The 21,655-nt window shown below is 41.4% G+C and overlaps 1 protein-coding gene across 1 annotated transcript in view; it reads left to right on the top strand.

The window, feature by feature from the left end:
* Positions 1–21,655, top strand: part of CARMIL1 (capping protein regulator and myosin 1 linker 1) — a 993,695-nt gene that overhangs the window by 553,001 nt on the left and 419,039 nt on the right. Inside the window, exons 13-16 of the mRNA XM_069218803.1 lie at positions 823–926; positions 10,297–10,374; positions 10,757–10,833; positions 17,561–17,665. Coding sequence (XP_069074904.1) covers positions 823–926; positions 10,297–10,374; positions 10,757–10,833; positions 17,561–17,665 — 364 coding nt within the window. The remainder of the gene's footprint in view (positions 1–822; positions 927–10,296; positions 10,375–10,756; positions 10,834–17,560; positions 17,666–21,655) is intronic.

Here is a 21,655-nt window from a genome sequence, read left to right as displayed (position 1 = left end):
GTCTGCCCCGTGCTGGAGGTACTCACCTCCAGCCCGGCGGACCGCAGAAAAGAGGCAGGACGGGCAGAGTATCAGCGGTTTGGCTTAGGTCAAATCACTGAACTTGTAATGTGGCAGTCTTCACGGCTGACCTGTTGATGTTGAAACCGCCACCACGGCCCTGGCGGTCTTCAGACTGCCAGGGCCATAAAGAGGGCCATAGTCTAAAGTTTGTCATCTGTCTTTAAACGCACAACAAATGTTCTAGGTTAAAGACAAAATTTAACAGCATCTTTAGTGCTTATTCACCTTCTGAACAATGGCATGTTTCTTTGGGGGATGCTGCAGCTCCCTCGCACTCCTACTTCCAGTGCCTATCGTTTCTCCTAGGCTGTTGACGTTTCCATCCCCATTTACATAGTTATGAAATATAAAACACGTCATATACATTTTAGACCTCTGAGGAGCAAAATGTCTGACTTTTAGGAACACCATTATTTTGTATTGTTCCCTGCAATTTTTAATTTTTTGGGAAGCATTATGGATTGATGGTTTGAGTCCATTGATGCTCAGTATGAAAGTTCTTAGTACCCTCAAAATACCAAGCACTGTCTTTTAACAGATGACCCTCTTGTGTTCTGTGTTTAAACTGCTCTGCTTTTCAGTGGTATATTTTGTCTCACAAAATGCCATAGTGGAATCAGTGGCAAATGCTTAACTTCAGGCAGAGGATTACTAGATGACTTAGTGTGGGCATGGAGCGCCATTTCTGTGCACAATGCATGACGTTGAAGACAATTTGTGGTAAGTAAAATTAATGAGTATTTTCTTCTTTTTTTGCAGGAGTGAATAGCTTAGCACAATCACTGAGTGCCAACCCGTTGATCGCCAGCACCCTCACCCACCTTGATCTCTCAGGGAATATTTTTCGGAGCGATGACCTTGCAGTAGGTTTATTATGATTTTAACGTACATAAAAATATCTGGATGGCTTAGTATTGTAATCATGTGGAGCCTGTACTTAAAAACATAATTGTTGTGTTCCTTTAGATGTTTGTATGAAGAAAATGCCCTAAAGTGATTTTGCATTTGTGATGTCAATTTATTAGACTCTCGTTATGTGCTATCGCCTAATTGGAACTCTGAAACAAAGGGTATACTTTCCTAGCACCTTGGGACGGCTTGAAATGAGGTCTGTGCATGGTCACCCTGCTTAATAAGTAGGAACGATGGTAAAGTACAATGATTCAGTTACACCGGTGCTGGTTGCTGGATTTTTGAGGTGGGGAAGGGACCGGGGTAGGTGACTTGCCTTCATAATCTAAGATAAGAAAACAATCAGTACAACTCATACTACATAGAGTGCAGCTGAGTGGACATTACATAGAAAAAACTAAGTAGATATGGTTAAAACCTTGCAGTGAGATAAAAAAAAACCTAAGTGCTCAAAGGTGCAGAGAAGCAAATCCTGTGGCATCCCTACTCCTTTGCAATAAGGTATTACAAGTTAGTATTGAAGAAATGTTCTTAATAGAGGTGCATTTTGACGTCAGAACACACCTTTAATAAGACAATAATGTACAATCAATTATTATAAGGACATAATGCTCTCCCGTACTTTATATAATAAGAACAGCTGCCTTACAATCGTACTATACCATGTAGATTGCTGTGTTATAGATAATCTGCCAGACTGAGTCTTGAACGTAGCTCTCCACAGTTCCGACATCAGAGTAGCCACTTTGGAGGAACATCTTTACCCCAAACAGTTAAGGTGAAGGAGATGTCATAGCTGACTGAAGATTGGACGTGAGCGGAACTCGCAGAGTTTCATTCCATGAAATTCTGCAAAGTTACCTAAAACCCTGCGAGATTCCGCAGAATTCTGCGAGTGGTGGAATTTTGATACGTCATGCTGCCCGTGCCCGTTTACAGCGCCGGAAGCTTGCCTGTGCTGTAAAATCAGTCTGAGCTGCACCACATGGCACGCTGGAGGGTGCTTCTTCTTCCTGCCGCTCAAACAGATTTTCTGCTTGAGCGGCAGCTTTCTCAACGTGAGCCGTAGCGACCTGCCGCAACCACCCATTGTTCTAGCACCCAAAAATCATGCTAGAAGATGCAGATTCACGCTTGTGCTTGACAACTTAATGTGGGCGAGCTGCATGTGAGAAAAAACTCTGACACGCAGTGTTTGGTAGAGCTTTGCCGGAATCCCATATTCAAAGCAAAATGCGGAGTGGACAAAAATCTGCAAACTCCACTAGAGTAGTGGAATTTTTTGCCCACCTCTACCGAATATGGCACTCTTGAGAGCCCAAGCTGCTGCTACTAATCCTTGTTATGGACCTTAATGGCATTTCTCAACAGGGCTCTCAAGGACAGGACCATCTCTTCTCAGCAGGGCTGCTATACTTAATAATTTCAAACATAGTATGGTGATAGAAAAAGAAGAAAAAGTACTCATAAAATGACAGAGGTTTTTCAGAACTAACCATAGTATTGTGCCTATACGTTTCTCGGCAGCAATGAAACCTTTGTAGGGAGTCTGAAAGTTCGTGGCACTTATACTGGGCTTGGGCACTCAAAGTAAATTGTGAAAATAAAACTGGCGGTGGCAGTTTAGCTCACAAGTTCCATCTGTGCTAGGGTACTGTGCTGAAACACAGCTTCTAGATCAAGGAGTAGCAAGATGATTTTAAGGTGCTTTGATATCATTTGTTGTTATTCACAGTACATTTCCGATCCATTATGTGGCTGTTTAGGATTTACAGTGATTGTGATGCATAAATTCCAGTACTCTTAAAAATGCCTGCCGCCTTAGCACATCACAGTGCAGCACACGCTGGTGGGCCATCTGTATGCTCGGACACATAATGTGAATTAAAATGTACATTCTCTCATCCAAGGCCTAATGAGTCAACTTGTAAGTGCTGTTCATTTAAGATAAACGAGGCACTCAGTACCGGTCAGCCGGACGGGTGACTCTAAAGGCCAGGACTCGAAAGCAAGTCATTTATTCTTTCTTAAAGAGACAAATGCACTGGCTGTCAGCAAGCAAAACAAATTCACAGATACAGTCAACAATCTTTAAGGACCATTTCACCATTCAACCAGCCTGTTGCAAAGCACTTGTGTGGAGGCCGTAGCTGCTGTAGGGAATGGGGTAGTTCTGGCAGCATGCCCGGGTCTAGAGGGTGGGCCAGGTGGGCCAGGCCCACACAAACATGACCTTTGGCCCTCCCAGTAATATCAAAAGAGGCCACAGAGAAGGCACCTGTTAAGTGCTTCCTCCATGTCGGCAAATGTGATTATTTTTCGCTTATGTTTACTTTAATTATCAATACAAAAGGATGATGGACGGAATGCAAACACTCACCCCCAGTCACAGATCTGGGTTTAATCCATCATTCTTTTGCTCACCATGTCACCTCAGTTTAGACCCAACCATATGCAAATCAGTCTTGACCCTGTTCCTAATGGGAACAGTCCAGTCCGAACTGCCAAGCCAGGTCCTCCCTGGACCAGAAACAAGTTTCCTGGGGCTGGTTTCAGGGTATCACCTTTCATCAGCCAGGCTAGCTTGAATGTGGTGGCATAGCAAGTACGGGACCCACGTCTGGGTATAGTCTTCCAACTTGGGGTGACAAATGCAAAAAGAACAGATGATGGACGGAATGCAGAGCAAATCAAACAAACAGAGTGAGCATGGGGTTGCCCTAAGTTGGAAGGGTATGCCCAGACGTGGGTCCCATGTTCACTGTACCAATCGTTCTTTATCCACTGCCTGTGGCCTCTCCGGACCCTTGTACCTTTTTCACTATCGAAGGATGGTGCAAGAAAATGAATACATAATGAAAGGCATGTACAAATACATCCCTGAGAACTAAAAGGCCATGTATAAGTGCAGAAACAGAATATTATGCAGGGATGGCTAAGTGGTGTTAGCGCATCTGACCTTATTTGGTTATTTATGTTAATTTATAAGGAGATGTGTTAAGAGGTCGATAGACCTTTTGACTGAGCTTAGAGTAGTTCTCACCATGAGACTCCGTAAAAATACAATTCAATAGCAATGACAATCAATAGCATTCAATAATCATAGGAGTCAGTAATTTCCAATCACTATGATCTTCCGATCATGAAGAATCACACCTTTATGTAAAAGTTAGAATGTTAATTTCCCTATATTAACAATGCTAATATCACGTAACTTAGTCTCAAAATTAAATGATAAGCATACTGAAACAATACTGGCTGCCCAAATCTCCTAAACAATCACAATTTAATCAAGCCTTGGACCACTGCACATTCTAAGGTTACAGTACATATCAATAGCAAGAATAACTGCACAAAAGAAATGGCATACATTTAGATTCAGCAAAGAAAAGACATCAACTGTTAATACTTGTAGCGAGCATCATCAGTGAGTACCTAACTAACCCTCTGATTAGAATAGCATGTTTGGGCTTCATGCAAAACAATTTAGTCAACACAAATTTGGAAAACATCTAACTATGGCTCTTTCACAATTAGTGGTTGGTACCTAGGGACAAAAGCAAATAGACATAACAATCATTGACATCGTTTTATACCTTGCCTCAGCATGGTTCAGCAAGCTGTGACAGTCTTTGTCAATTGGACATCGGTTCGGTCAGCAAAGCATCAGAATTCAGCATTAAAGTTCAGGAAAGCAAAGTCTCTTCATGCAGTTCGTAATGAATAACATTTAAACACTCAATGGGAAATGGGGAGAATGGCGTATCTCCCCTTGGTGCCGTCTGGCTACGTTAGATTTCCTAAAACTACTTCCCACATTGCTATTGGTCAAAGAATCATATGTTTACGTTTAGTCCAATGAAAGTAGAACCACAAGTCTAAGATTTTACTAGTCCACTTTTCACATGTTGATGATTGGCTCCCCTTCTCCTGTTCCCATCGTTGGGCTTGTCAGGTAACAAATTTGCATCAGTTTATACTCCAGTCAGCGCATCCATTGTCTGCACTTGGGAAGGTCGTCTTTACACACACTAAGTTATACAATGTATCCCTAGCTAGTAAAGCATATTCAAGCAAGCAGTTCTCATGGGAAAGAATTCTAGGTATTAACTTTCGGTCAACGCAATGGAAAATAAAAATTTTATTCTCTTAGCAGCCATTTTATAATTTGTTTAAGCAATGCAGCTTGACATGAGACTGTGCAACCAGGCCCAAGACCTCGCTAAATTAAGACCTATGATTAATAAAGCAAATACATAATACATGACCGTTAATATGACATATTACTACATTAACTCCAAACATGAGCTCAACATTTTACATTAATAAGCTGTTAATAAGTACACTTTGTGAATATTGGTGATCACTCAAGTAGGCACATTTTCAAATACGTCTATTATTTTTCTACAATAACTCATTTTCTATGCAGATTCAACATTCAGAATGCATGAATATTCATTAGTAAAAATTCAGCGTTAACACTGAGGGGGGATTCACTATCGCTTTTGCCGCACTAATGTTACATTCACAATATGTACTATCACTATATCATTAAGGAGAGTAGATGTGGAGATAAAAATAGCAAATCTGTACTTCCCTATACATATTTGCCATGGTTATATAGTGGTAGTTGGTATTGTAGGTGCATTCTTTTTTGTCAGTATTTTGTCTGCTATATTGTGTTGTGTATTTGTACTGCAGCTTCACTGTAGGCAATGTGCCTTTTCTGCATCGTCACCCCAGACTTTCTTCTTTTTTGGGCCCAGGTTTCCTGGCTTTAGAACTCTGAGCAGTTTTCCCTGCTAAGCAGGAGTAAAGTGCTTGCACCCCTTTTAAACATAGTTAAATTAGTGTCTTCCTGATTAGCACATTTATCTTGCCTGTAAGTCCCTGACTTATGGTGTATTGAGTTCACCTAGGGCCTGGAAGTTAAATGCCACTTGTGGACTTCTGCACCTATTGTGCCATCCACTACAGTGGCAGTGCAAACATGGCTACAGACCTACCCTATGTAGAATGACTGCAGCAGTGTAAAACCTGCAATCCTACATGTCAAAATAAACCTTTTTGATCTGTGGAGACCTCAATTTAAATATTTAAGGCACTCCTATGTGGACCCTTGTGGACAAGACAGAGTACCTGGTATTTAAAAGTGGGACAGAGAGAAAATTAATATTAGCATGTTTGTAAAACACTCATGCTACTAACATGTAAAGGGCCTGCTAGAAAAATTAATAAACCACTATTATTAAAGCTATTAAAAATAAAATGTATTTGGGAAGTCAAATTTAAAATGCGTATTATAGAAAAGTAACTTTTAGAAACTTAACTTTTGGGGGGCTAATTAGCATTAGACTGCCAACACCCATCCTGTGCTCAGTCTTGTATAATAAGGTGTAAATGAAGTGTGAAATTCCTCCCAGGAGCTATACAAAAGGTTAACCAGAATGGGCAGGGATGACTCAGCTGAGCTCTGCAGAATCGTCAGGGTGGTGCTTGTGGGCATCCTTTTGATGCTACATTGTCAAACTGTTCCTGGCAGGTCTATTTCAACACATACAAAAATGTGGTGTACCTGAAAAGAAGAAAACAGGATGGCAGGACATTTTTGTGCATCTCCTGTCTAGGTGCTTCAGGACCCTGTGTTTGTCCTACCAGACATATCTTTCCTAGTGGGCTCCTGTACTATTGGGTACAGGGTCTGTTTTAAACTATTTTTAGTGTGAGATGTGGGAGAACACTAGCGGTTACCATAGTGCAATCCCTTACACACACACAACCCTCAGAGCCCAAGTTTGTGTGGCTGAAGGCTTTCACTGTCTCTAAAATTCCCTGGCATTTTGAACTTGTTAACAGTAAAGCAAACAGGAACTACTGAAAAGTGGGTGGGTTTGTCCCCTGGAGATTTTACCCCATTGGTTACAGACTAGCTAAGAGTCACCCACTGGCTAGTGCCATGCATCAATGTGGCACCTCAAGGCAAAATTTATCAGAGCTCTTTGTGGAGTTGCAGAAGAACAGTAGAGGACAAGACCTGCTTTATGTGACCTATGAGGAAACCTGAAGGAGTGAAACTGCTCTCATTTGAACCCAGGACAAAGAAGTGGACTCCAAGGGTCCGTTGGCTGATCACTTGTGTTGCTTCAGGGACACAACAAACTTCAAGAGGCCATTTTTCTACAATGCCCAGCTGACCAGTTGCAACTGGACTTGGACTGGGCATTGCTGTTGGCCTCTGTCTGCTTAACTGGGAGTCTCTCTGTGCCCACCCCTGAGATCCTTGGGCAAGTTGTCATGTACTCCTGCAGTTGTTTGGGCAGCAGAAGAAAGTTTATAAACTTTGACTTGAACTCTAGAGCCTCCGCAGTATCTGCCACGAAAGGTATCTGATCGGCAGTTCACACCTTCAGATAGAATTTCAGCTTTGTCCCATGTGGAGATCTCTACACCTCTGAAAAAAATATAAAGTCCCTTTCTGCACTGAGACTTTGAATATGTTTCTTTTTAAAAAAAAATGAAAAGTTGCAACACGTTGGCTTGACCAACCTACTTTCATTATCCAAACTGGGTTTCCAAGGCAACAGGTTCAGTTTCAGCTTTGAACCACATGGAGAGGATTTTCGACTGAAAAAAGTGTCAAAGTTCTTTCAGGATTGTTTGAATCCAAACAGAACTCCATTGTGGCTGGACTCAAATGATACCAAGGTCCTAGTCTACTTCAACCATTGACTATTGTTGGCACTTTGTACTTTTCAGAGGCATTTCTACTTACATCTTTAAAAATTCATATCTATGTTTTCCCTTATTGCATTTTTATAATTTCACTGTCAGTTTGTTTCTTAAATGTTACTTTGTGTTTCTAATTTAATTTGGGATTTCTATTGCTTGGTATTTTTACTTTATTACTGTTTTGGTACTGCACAAATACTTAACACATTGCCCTATGTCAGTGGTTCCCAACCTGTTGACTTCTGTGGACCCCCACTTTATCATTACTGGAATCCGGGGACCCCCACTGAATCATTATTGTAATCCATGGACCCCCCCCCCATTATGTCGTTACTGAAAGCTGGGGACCTAACCTGTTAATATTATTTAATTTTCGAAGCAGTCGCGGACCCCCTGAGGAGGCTTGGCGGACCCCCAGGGGTCCTCAGACCACAGGTTGGGAACCACTGCCCTATATTAAGCCTGTCTGATCTGTGCTGTAGCTAGCAGGTGATAGAGCTCAGGTTAAATTGAGTAATCTAAGGGTTTATCCTGACAAGAGTTGTGATTATTTCTTGAGGTGGGCAGTTGAGAACCTCAAATACTAATCCAATTTCATATACAGGTTTTCATTGAATTTTCTTTTGGGAACAGTATGTTTCAGGTTTGTTCTTGGATAATTTGTATGCTCTAATCAGGTGTGGCTTTCTTGCATATTTGCCCTCTTCAGTCTGATTTTGAATAATATATATGACCTTTTTAGAGATGTGTCTGTTCTTTAAATTGAAAGCAATATCTTAGCCACTTCCATTGAGCAGATTTAGCAAATAAATTTTTTTGGCCTCTCACGCTGCCTCTGAGATTGCAGTCTTTATTTTTTACTGGATTTCTAGATTCAGCAATACATTCTACAATGTAACATTGCTACTGAAAGCAGTGGTGGACGCCGCAGATCTCAAGGAGACGGGCAGGCAGGGGGGAAGGATGGAGGGGAGGTAAAACAAAAATATTTTTTAAAACTACCTGTTCCCATTGCCGCCTGCCGCATTGCTCCTCTGCTCTTCTTCTGGTGCCCCAGCATTCACTGGGACACCCCCACAGACTCCCCAGCAATCCTGGTGCTGCTCTCATGCTAAACCTAGCATGAAAGCAGCACCGGGATTGGTCTGAGTGGCTTGTTCTGCTGACTCAGACACTTTGTGGAGTATGTGGAGTTTCTCCAGCCCGGCTGTGTAACACAGCCAGGTTGGAGAAATCTAAGTGCTCATGTGCGTTTGCCCAGTCTGAGATGGACTATAACAGATTCCACGCCCCCCTCCCGTGGCCCAGCCCCACCCCTCCCTGCACCTGCTGATGGCTGAGTCAGCAGCTGAAAGATAAAACAATAATGAAAGATCATTTTATCTTTCAGCTCCTGGCTTAGCCAGGGAGGGCGACGCTCCTTTGCCATTGCCCTGACTGGGAGCTACTTTGTCTTTATACAACACGTGGAAATGTTTGAAGGAGTACAGAGCATAGGAAACTCGAGTTGTAAGATATACAGTTATTAAATACATTCTAAAGTACACTTTTGCCCAGATGTACATGTCAGATTGTTTCCCATGCCAAACAGCACTTTCCCCCTGCAATTTCCCATGTGATTTAGTGATCTTTAAATGACGGTGGGGAAATTGCTGTGCATAGGGTGGCAAGGTGGAGGGGCAGGGCATATTAGCACAGGTCAATGCTATTGGTTGTGTTATCTGCCTCCCCCATCGTGTAAGAACCAGACGAGGCTAGGTCGTGCCTCTCACCAAAAGCTCTGTCCGTGGTTTCACAGGGTGCTTACTCACACCAGACAAAACCAGGCTCAGTATTTCCGAACCTGGAATTGCTGTCCTGGTATTTACGGACTCGGTAATCTAAGGTCCCGAAACACTGAAAAAAACAGAATCGCCAAGAGTGATGCACTCCCCACCCACACCAGCCTCCGGGAGCTGCCACTCAGGTCCACATTATGAGGCCCAAAATCCCTACTTTTTGCCTGAGTTCAGTCTTCAGGTTGTTGGAGTTTGTAATTCGAGATGAAAGTACTTAAATTACAAATCAAAGATGCCCATCAATTGACATTGGCACAAAAAGTGTATCTGAAATTTTTTTTTTCAACTGGAGAGGGGTGACCAATGTGAGCAAAGAACTAAAAGAACAGGTGAACTGCTCGAGTGCACCCTACTCCTCCCCTGGTAAGATTTCACATTACTGTTGCAGGAGTGTAATCTCCTTTGTTTGACTTTTTTATCTTTCTTGCCTTCACACACCCACACCCATCAACCTACCTTGTCCGCTCATTCTACCGCTCCCCATCGAGCAACCTTCACTAGACTGTGGCATAAATCCAAATGGACATTATGAGAGCTCGGTCACTCACACTTGCTGACAGGCTAGCAAAATGGAAATGTGTATGTCTTCCTAAAGCTCACATGATTAAGGAGTGGACCATAACGTTTTTCATTCATGTTACGAATTATGAAAACTGTGACAGGAGTTTCAGTGTGTTAAGATTGTAGTTAAGAAAATCAATACAATTATATTTAAAAAATAATTAACATTAATTTTGTTTTTCTTCGATTTAAGTACCTCTATACCTTTTTGGCCCAGCCAAATGCCATCGTTCATCTGGATTTATCCAACACAGACTGTGCGCTGGACATGGTAATTGTTCCTTCACTACCTTTTCCATTTAAAATTCTTTTTTAATAAGTCCATGAAAGATGTTCATAAATATTTACCCTGATTAGAATTTAATCAATAATGCATCATTCAAATACAAGCAGTCATCCTTTTTTTCACCCTTCATCAGCCACCTGATAGCATGAATACTGTTTGTCTATGCAAATAAGATGCTTATGGACCACAGCGAGCAGAGGCTGTACTTAGCTCAGAAACTATCCACGCCGAAAAGAGAAACATTGCACATACTTTTCCCATCTTTTATAGTGTTATCTTGTTTTATTATTTTTTATTTCATCACATGCTTAAGCCTTTGCTTGTCTATAAGGTGAGAGTTTAATGCCTGGGTGCCTTTTCCCTATAGGTCTGCACAGCTCTTCTACGTGGGTGCCTTCAGCATCTAGCTGTTCTCAATCTTTCGAGGACTGTCTTTTCCCACAGGTAAGGTTGGTTGAAAATAATTTAAAATGATCACGAGCTAGCTGGTTGAATGAACTGTATAAAGGAATTCGATCTCCTATCTATGGTTATCAATGAATATTGCCTGTCATAACATGTCCTTGGGTTGCTTATAAAAATGTGTAAGTATATGGATGCTGCTCAGACCACTGCTCCGATGTTTGTGAAAGAGGCCCACTGCTTAAACAAGCATTTGCAATGCAACGGGTCTCGCGTTTGCTCGTGTTAGAGCTGATAGCGTTGTAAACTCCTAACCAGACTTTTCACTCGTCATGAAACCTATCGGCAAAAGTGCAATAACCGGAAAAAGTGCAATTAAGTGTGTAACAGGGTCGATATTATGTAAAGCGCTCGCCTTCTGCCAAGCGAGATCGCGCCGGGAAAAAGGAGAAAAAGTAGTCCACGAAGTGAACAGAAAACAGCGAGCCTCGTATGTTTTCTGTACTTGGTCGATGCGCTATCCACTGGAAAAGGCATGACGTATGCGTGCCTTCCACTAATGAAATCAAGTAGATTCTAACAGGCAAGCCCACGAGCCAATGAAAGACACTGACGTGACATGGATGGGGCTCAGAGCCCTTTTTAATTCCTAAAGCGTCTCGCTCAGCGAAACTCATGCGCAAGCTCATGCGATGCAGGCTCGACCCTAAAAAGGGGAGGCTGGGAGAAGAGAATGGGTTGTGGGAAGGACACCAGTGTCAACCATAAACTCAGCCAATCCTTGTGGTGAATTTCACTAACCCCTCCAGGAGCTCAGGTTGCAGATAGTGCCTGCACATATACAGCTGTTCTCTTCACACATTGTCAGTGTCTTTGCTGGTCCAATGGGAGCTGCCTTTGTAATGGGCCAAGAGCCATCCACAGGACGGTGCAGTCATGTGACTGCGGAGATCCCAGGCCCCTCCCTACATCCTTCCCAATGTTGACTCCAAGTGTGCTTAGTTAGCGAGTTTGCCAATGGCTTTTTCACCCAAATGCCTAATAGGATAGGGTAAAACTTTTATAAAGTGCAGTATACAGGCAAGTGGTACCTTGGTGCTAAAAGTGAAAACTAGTATGCAAAAATACAAGCCGCCAAAACATACTAAGGAATGTTTAACAGTTGGATTAAGGGAATAGGAGAGACTTTAGAGCCTTCCAAAAAATCATTAGATTAGGCTCTGAGCACAGAGCAAGTGTGGAGCCACCTCAGAAAAAGCCCTGCCCCCAAAACATCGATGATGAAATCGAAGTACCTGCTAGAAACAATGACCTCTGGTTCTTAAGGCACGATTAGAATCGTGACACATAAAACATTGAGAAAGGTGTGAGCGTCTTTAGGCGTAGAGAACTTTACGCACTAGGCAAATAAAGTTAAACAACATTTGTTCTCTGACAGGAATCTTAAGCAGAGAGGCCAGGGCAAAAATGTGGTCATGTGTTTTTTTAAATCCCAGCGCCCAGCAGCCTAATGTTGTGTTTATGGACAGCACATTGGGGCGGGAGCAGATAAACAGCAGTACAATAATAGGTGTCCAGAAATATAAGCATTGAGAAATTGAAGAGATGAAGGATATGTTTTAAACTGGGGAAAACAGGAGAGGAATACAGCATTAATTTGGCTGAGCATAGAGAGAGCAGAATCAAATTTTAATATTGAGTGTTCAGGTGGGACTGGTTTTTGACAGAGGGAAGAAGGCTAGAAAGGCAACTACTGAAAAGGGGAAGGCTTTACGTGACAAAGAACCTCGGTCTTCTCATGGTTCAACTTGCGCTGGTTAGAACGCAACCAGCCAGAGCTGGCCTTTCCTCACAGAGCAACCGGAATGAAACTAAATTTGGCACACCCTCCCAATCGTCCTTTTTTTATTTTAATGGTCCACGTAATGAAAATTTGGAAAGAGTAGGAGGAAGGTGAAATGGGCAAAATTAAGGTGTCTCATGAAAAATGAAGCACAACCTTAAAAAAAACTGTTTGAACCAGACTTCTCCAATGAGTAGCTCGTGCTAGCTCTCCAGCTATCTGTAACTCTTCCATGTGCAGCCCGTACTACTAACGTAGAAGGTTTTGCTTGGTTGAATTAATGTTTGTATTCCAAAATGAGGAATATGTATTCAGGAGGAAAGAATGTACATTTTCAGAACTCATAAGCGTTGATGTTTGTAGAAAAATGGCTGCATTTCCAAAATATGTTTAAAGCTCATATTTGAGTGATAAAATCATGTGGCTTCGGGGAGTCGTATTACTTATATAATTATGTCGGTACCGGGGCATTGCAGCGATGGCTGTTATGTATTACCCAGGTAGAGACATTCAAAATAGATGTAATAGTGTAGCTCTGAATGATTTTCATTGAACTGAAGTAGCTATTATTACATAAAAGGTTGAAGACCCCTGGTTTAAAAATACTTTTCTTTAATCCTTTGTTGTATGGAGACTGCTGCAGAAAGCTCTAGTGCCCGGCTGTCTGGGGTTTGGCGTCCTGGGTGTGGGCACTGCTTGCACGTGCTAAAAGCCAACCCTGCATCCAGTCTTTGATTTTTGAACGGCAGTCATGCAAACTTTATGCATAGCTGATATCATCACCAGACATTTTTGAAATGGTCTGTTTTACATTTCCACACATAATAAGTGCAAAGCTGAACGATTGGATGAGTTACACCAATACTCCCACAACAAAAACTAACTACGCCACCTGCATGACCGCGGATGCCACCGGGATTAAATCCAACTGTGTAAACACAAACAAAATTGAAGTGATGATCTTCAGAAAGAAAAAATCCCAGCTTGTGACTCTACCTGGTGGCCAGCAGACCTCAGCCACCCACCTACTACCACTACACATACCAGAAATTTAGGAATCATCCTGGACGACAAACTCAACATAATAGCCCCAGTAAACGTAGTGGCTTCCACATGGTTCTACATCCTGAAGATGCTGCGTGAGATCTGCAAGTGGCTATGAGCGAACACTAGGAAAATGGTCACACAGGCCCTGATCACCAGCAGACTTGACTACAGTAATGCACTCCACACAGAAATCACCAAGAAGCTCCTGAACAGGTTCCAAACCATCCCGGACCTCACAGCAAAACTCATCCTCAACCTACTTCACCACACCCCATCACCCCATACCACAGGGAGCTTCACTGGCTCCCCATACACAAAGAGTCCCAGTTCAAACTCCTTAAACACACACATCACTTCACAACCTTGGCCTTGTCTTCCTCAACAGCTGCTCAGCTGAGTGACTTCCACTTACCTCCCAGGTACCTCCGATCAGCTCTAGCTCACATACCCGGCTTTCACAAAACTAAAGCTGGTTTTCTCCTACATCTCCCCCAAAGTGTGGAATTACCTCCTACATCACATCAAAGCTTTCTGATTATCAGGTTTCGCTGGAAGCTGAAAACCTGGCTCTTAAATTAAACTCTTCAATGGGACAACTATCTCCCCATCTACAGAGCGCCTGGATACCCTGATGGGTGATTAGCACACTATGAAAATCAACATAACATAACATTACATAGTAAAGGGATCATATAGAGGTTAAAAATACTAGAAATAAGATAAATCCCTGAGGACATACTGGAGTAAGGTGACTGTAAAAATAGTTACAGACAGGAAGTATCCAAACCATACCACTGCTGTGTCATCATTACAGAGATCGTTGGGCCTATACAGCAATATCTTATAGTCAGAACCGCTGGAATTATGCAATTTGTAGCAGCAGCGTTTGCCACATAATTATAGATATATTGTTTTTCCTACATAATTCATCACCTGCTGCATAGTATGCAAACATAAACTAAATAAAATGTTTCTAGCTCAAATTGATCAAAAGTTACAAAAAATGAAGTAACAAGTGTTCCCAGGCACTTGAAGTCCCTTTGTCAAGGTTGACCGCTCACCTTTCTGTTGCTGGTTGCTGTATTTTAGTGTCAAACTGGTACTAATGAGGTCAAACCTCTGCCCAGATAGTGTTAATGTGGAAAAGTGACAAAATAATGAGGTAATATTGAGACAAAATGTACAGCATTATGCTGCGTAATGTTTGTTTTGTTGCCGCATAACTTAGACAACCCCTTCGGCAAAACTTGCCCTTTCCTGCAGCATAATTACAGTGGCCCTGCTCAGTATCTACAGAATAAAGTGCAGTTAAATTATAGCAGCTGAAACATCAAAAATCTGCTTGCAGCTGACAAACAAGGTTATTCAGCAATTCCTAGTAGCTTATCCAAATAATGAAGCTTTCGTAAAAGGTTGACAGTTATCCAGGCCCTCCAGATTCACTTGTTTTTTCCCTAAGGGTGTTGCACGAGCGATTTTGTAGCCACTCTGAACTCTCCCTGAAGAAAATAAAGCATTCACAAGAGAACGCCTAGGCACCAGCACCTTTGTATGGGAACACACAACCATGTAAATAGAGGAACACCTCTTTGAAACTGTGTGGACACAAAATGTCTGCCCAAGTGTTAAGCATTACAAAAGGGGCTGCACAAAATCCACTGCCATTTCAGTGACATAGGAGGACCCCAGAAGTGTGCAAATCCGGCAGATTAGATCATGATGGAACATATTACAATTTGCACTGGTGCAGAAAAAAACTTGCCAAATCCGATGCTACCATTAAGCTTACACACAATTTACCCCATATGTGCTTTTAAAGAAATCGAGATAGTAGCTATTTTTCCACTTTAAAAATATTATTGATGGAAGCAGACTGAGCTAAAGTGCATTTATTTTATGTTTTATATTTGGTTTATTGATTTATTAGGATTTCCTTGTCAAAGTACCCGTTAGTCATGGAAAATGATTTGTAAATATTTATTTGTGGTTGCATTATCAATTTCCTATATTCTTGCTCTGCTAAAACAATGCTTTGTGATATCATTTGTGACACTGAGGGCCCAATTCACAAAGGCAAACTTAGACCTGAAGTCTAACTTTAGATCTGAAGACTAAATATAGAAATGAAGTCTAAGGGCCCAATTCACAAATGTGAACTTAGACCTGAAAACTAACTTTACCATAGTGAATTGGGCCTTTAGACTCCAAGTCTAAACTTAGACTTTTTTTTGTTTAAATCGTCAGTCAGTGCAGCAGATGAGGGATTGCGTGGCAAATGTGGTAAATTCATAAATATGTGGAAAGCGCCACAGCAGCAGAATCACCTCATTTCAGTGACCCAGCCTAACAGTTTGCCATTGTACCATTTTTGTTCGCAATGTAATGTTTCCCAAAGCGTGGTTGTTGCATAATCAGTCAGATTCTCCCAGACCAATCCTATTGAAGCAATGCACCATGATATCCGGTTCCAAAGCTCGGCTAGTGTTCCCGGCCTTTACGCCATAGCCAATGGCAGAAGATTAAGACAAGATGAATAAGCATAAGTGGCTAAGCTCGAGCATACTTCTAATAGTAGCAAGTTCATCTCTTCGAAAACTTGTAAAAATATGCAGAAGTGTTTTCAAATGTGTACAGAAATAAAAAGTAAAATATCAGTGGTAATGTAATAAATGTGGATGTTTATCAATGTAAAGGCAAAAACATTGAAACAAACTTCATTCACGTTTCTGTTCCACTTCCCTTCCCTGCATGGTTAGAGCAAGTTGATCGAAATAAGAACGATCTGTGTACCCCTCGCCTTTGTGTGTTGATTCCAAACTTCTGGACGTTTAAGGAACAAACCCACTCATGACTGTTTGGACTCCTAAAAGCACTTTTACTTGCTGCAACCCTTACAGGGGATTGAGAGCCTGGTTTAGAGTTCAGCAGATGAGGGATATCTTCCCAAAAGAAGATTTGAATATCTGGACACCCTATTTAGAGCGCACAGACATCTATACCATTGAAATTGGACTCAGAGGATATGATGACCTGCATCGACCAAACTGTATATCAGGCCCAGTGTCTAGAGTGAGTGACTCAGGCACCTTGCCTACGCAGTATAAAGTCAACATGCAGGTGTCTTCTCTCTGCACCCTGGATGACTCTCATTACCAGAAATGAGTGGTAGCTCATTCATTCTTTCTAGTTTATGTTGATCTCTTGCTTTAAAACCAGGCTTGCTGAATCCATTCTTTTCTGGTCCATCTGCATGCCTTATGTTGATTGTGAATTAAACAAATATTTCAATATCTGAGCATTTGTTTTGGTAAATACTTTGTTTTTGTATTTTTTGAGTCTTCTTTTGAAGTTAAAAAAAATTAAATTGCTCAGTTTGGGGGTTCCCCAGCTTCCATTGACGATTTAGTGGGAGTCCCCGGAAACAGTATGGGTCCACAAAAGTCAAAACGTTAAGAGCCACAGCTCTAGAGCTTCCTGGAAGACTTCTAGCTGTTTATATCAACAGAGAAATGCAAAATATTCATTGGGAAATAGAGGTCGAGCTTTTTTATGCGGAAATAAATGTGATTTAAAATACAATTCTTAATTCGTTTTTCATATGTTATCTGTGAAATGGTTGCACTCCATTGTGGATTTGGTGCTGTTTCCTTCGACCCCACTGTTTGCGCAGTTTAAAAAAAAGTGATGTGGATGAATTAAATTGAGCAGATAATGAAGTATTTTGTGATATATTATGTGTAAGCCTGCCTCTAAAAACAGAATACTAGCCACGAAATCGTGAAATACCTAATAAAATCCAAAGCACTGGATGGTGGTACATGATTTTCATTTGAAGAAACTGTATGTTGGTTTTATTTACTTCTGCATTTTGCTTTGCAGAAAAGGAAAAGAAGTGCCGCCAGCTTTCAAACTGTTTTTCAGCAGCTCCCTCGCACTGATGCACATTAACCTGTCTGGCACTAAACTGCCCCCCGACCCCTTAAAGTAAGTATGTTCACGTTTCTGCTGTGGCATTCAAAAACTCTGCTGATGAATATGTTCAAGCATTTCGAAACCAACAACCTGTTACTCTGTACATCGATCAGAAGTACTTAGAATTTGAAGCAGCTTCGACATGATTTGCATTTAGGTCTGGTTGATCACAGAGACCAGCTCAGATGTGTGGCAACATTGGAAACTGAGAATGTATGGAGAAATGCTATAAATGAGTGTCAGGCTTTTTCTCTCAGATCCATGAAAATATGCAAATATGCTGTTTTTTCCACATGAATAATTGTAGGATTCTAAAGGGAGGATTGGCTTGCAAAACGTTTACAACACCCACAATATGGAACACTTGTGGGCATTTAAAATTATTAATGCTATAGCAGCACTCATATCTGTAGTTTCCTATGAAAGGTAGCTTGTTTCTACGGTTGGAAAATAAATGTAGAACCCCCATATTTAGTGGTGGTGGAAGAAAAGGGATTTATTTTCCTGAAAACATAGTTTTTATGTTAAGAGAAATAGTTAAAACATCTAAATGTTGTAGTTCAAATTACCTACACACTTAATTCAGTGGCACTAATTAAGAAGTGTACATAAAAATATTATATATATATATATATATATGTGTGTGTGTGTATATATATTATTATTATATATATATGTGTGTGTGTGTGTGTGTATATATATATATATTTATTTGCAGGGGGATTTTGGGACTCTCTTGAAAGTCTAACATCTATGCAGGTTATGCCTAGATTCACAGCTTTAGGCACGTTTCTGTGTGACTAGTAGACCTTTATCTCATCACCATGTGCCTGCATTCACTTAACCACCCACTTTAGGAGTCCTTTGGGACAGGAATATCCGCAATTTCAATGTATATCTCTACATAAAGAAAACACAGATTTACCTTTCTTACTGTCACTCTGTTGAAGTAAGCCTCAGTAAGGCCTACTAGTGCAAGGGGTTCACCCTTCTCTGCACAAAGTCCTCAGACCAAATAGGAAGAAGTTGGCACAGGAACTGAAATAAAAGACAAAGTTTATTAAACCTCATGAGGTGGTACTACAGTTCAAACAGCACCCTCCGGTAATGTTTGAAGTAGAACACTGAACTGAGGGAGCATGGTCCTTTTATACCCATGCAGGGGCTAAAAGGAGGTGGTACAATTATAGAAGCAAGACTTGCATACATGTAAGGTCATGTGGAAATGCACAGTCGACAGGTAGGAGGGGCTAACAGTTTTCAAGGACTAACAGCTGCAGACCTTACTGGGCATGTGCAAAAGTGGGAGATGCGAAATATAGCTTGTCACTAGGCAGATTTTCAAGAGTAGTTAACAGAAAGGTAGGACAGAGCACATAGGGAGCACATGGCAGCATGTGGCAGAGAAAATGGCTGCCATGAATATAAAATGGATTCCGCGAAATGTTCACAATAGTTACTAAATACAAGATGTCTTCTGCTAATGCTTAATCTAATCGCTGCTAAACTACAACAGACGACCCTTTCAGCATTAGCTGAAGATGTTCGTCTTTCTGGGATAATCTAAATATTCATCTTGTATATTTATGCTCATCATTTCAGCTATTTCCTTATCTAACATGGGTTGTGCTTTCATTTCTGTAATGTTTCTTTTGGTAGGCATACAAGCAGTAATACACATGCAGCAGAACATTAGACCACACTGAATACAGATACAGCATGTGAAAAATATTGCAATCATTACACACAGGATAGTCAGTAGTTTCCAGCCCCAGGCGGAAACAAGAGCCCAAAACCATCCAGAAAAAGTCCAAGTACCAGTCTCTGTGTGGATTTCTGCAGCAATTTTATGCAATTTAGATATTGCATCATATACTGAAGGTGAGTGATCTGGAATAAAAACACAGCAACTACCACCGATGATGCGACATGCACCACCTCGGTCAGCTAATATCACATCTAGTACCATACGATTTTGGAGCGCTACAATCCTCGCAATTTGGAGCTCCTCAGTAATATTCCCAAGGGCCAGAGCTGCCTGATTGGTAACAGCTTCCACAACCCTAGTCAATTGTCTCACTTTCCTACTGTTTAACGCAGCACCCACAAAGGAGAACAACCCTAAATTAAAATCAACATATTGTTGCAGTATATTATCCGTTTGGTCTACCTCATTTGTACTTATTGCCCTTTTATATCTATTTTTAATGATGTCATTGAACAGTTTAAAATCTCGGTGATATGATGCAGGGGCCAAAAACACAGGGGGTAATAGAAAAGATACATAACTCACACCTGACCACCCAACAGGTAGTTGGTAATATCCATTGTTACCACAAACCAAATATGTATTATGTGAAGCTGTAAAACTACTATTATTTACACCCTCAATAGTTAAAATCAAGGTACAATCGCTTATCCCTACTGGAATTCGCCCAATGCTACGTATACATAAATCTGCTTTAGTTTTTGTAACTGAAATCACAAATTGTTCTTTCTTGTCAGAGTCTCTTATATTTGTGAAGACATATGGTATTGAAACATTGTCCGGTTGATACTCTTCCCATTCCCATTTAGTTCCTTTGGCTTGGGGATACCCATCTTTGTCTTGGTAGCATACTTTACTGAGGCGAAAAAGAAGTCCGCCCTCTGTACGTTTTCCAGATGCAAATAAAAGAGTATACCAAGCTTGACAAGAACCATTGTGTGAAAAAGGAAGAGGAATGAAAGGTGTTCCTCCTTTCTTTTGATGTGCAGGTATCATTCCACATACCCAACAGTTAGTAGTATTTGTAGCATTTTGAGTATGATGCAACATCTGAATGAAAGTATTATTGAAGTACGATTGACGGTGCTTCTGCTCCTGATAGGGAAGCGTAAAGTAATAGTGATCCTCTGGTACTGGAGTAGTGGCAACAAAAAACTCACGAGCAGGAGCCTTCTTTTCAACAAACCAAGTGATTATTGCTATAAACACCAAAACAACAACAAACCCCATAGTACTAATGATCAGTTTGTTATTCATTTTAGCAACAGTGATAATCAACCCTTTCAGAAATGAATTAAAAACAATTGTTGGAGCTCTTATCCCTGGTCAGCCGCTGATTTCTTCACCACGGGCCAAGACGGGTGTCACTACTCTAATGCATGGGTGATCCCCCCCCCCTTTGCCACATTGGCTCTCCGTTTCACTAACCCAGGGCGGTAGCTCAACCAGTTTAAAAAATAAAAAAAATCTGTTTTCTTTCCTCGGTCTCAAATTATATCGCAACACTCCAGAAGTCGTATGGTCCGGGAAGACCTCTGCAGATTCGTCAGGTGATATGGCACGGCCTTTCTCCGTAGTCAAAATCTCTCGATGATCGGTCAGCACAGCAGGTTCCACCAAGGTAGGTAGCACTCTCTTGCAGTGAGTACTATGGACCCAATTCTTTCGGTTCGTCACTCGAACTGCTGTCCTTGTCGCAAGGAGCACCTGTTCTGGGCCTCGCCACCTTGGTTCCAAGCTGCTTGATCTTTCAAAGGACTTAATCATCACCTGGTCACCAGGTCGGAGTTCCTGGCCTTCACCTGTAGATCTGTCAGGAAGTGCTTCTCAAACCTGTTGATGAATAGAAACCAAATTGACGGTTAACTGTGCCAAATAATCATTCATCAGGACACAAGGTACATCATATACAGAATGTGGCTTAGGAACTCCCCAAATGTTCATTGGCCTCCCAAAAACCACTTCATAAGGACTAAGGCCGATTCGAGAGTGTGACACTGACCTAATAGACAATAATGCCAACGGTAGTGCATCCGGCCAAGTTAAGGATGTGGAAGCCTGTATCTTCGCTAACTTCAGCTTCAAAGTAGCATTATACCTTTCCTCCAACCCTGCTGATTGTGGGTGGAAAACCGCATGGAACTTCTGTTTGATCGCTAATCCTTTCAGGACATACTTAATAACTTCCCCAACAAAATGAGGTCCATTATCACTCCATAAAAGTCTGCAAACAC

Source organism: Pleurodeles waltl, chromosome 2_1 (genome assembly GCF_031143425.1).
Source record: "Pleurodeles waltl isolate 20211129_DDA chromosome 2_1, aPleWal1.hap1.20221129, whole genome shotgun sequence".
Lineage (NCBI taxonomy): Eukaryota > Metazoa > Chordata > Amphibia > Caudata > Salamandridae > Pleurodeles > Pleurodeles waltl.
Note: the sequence above shows the minus strand (reverse complement) of the source record. Positions and strands in the feature narration are given on the sequence as shown.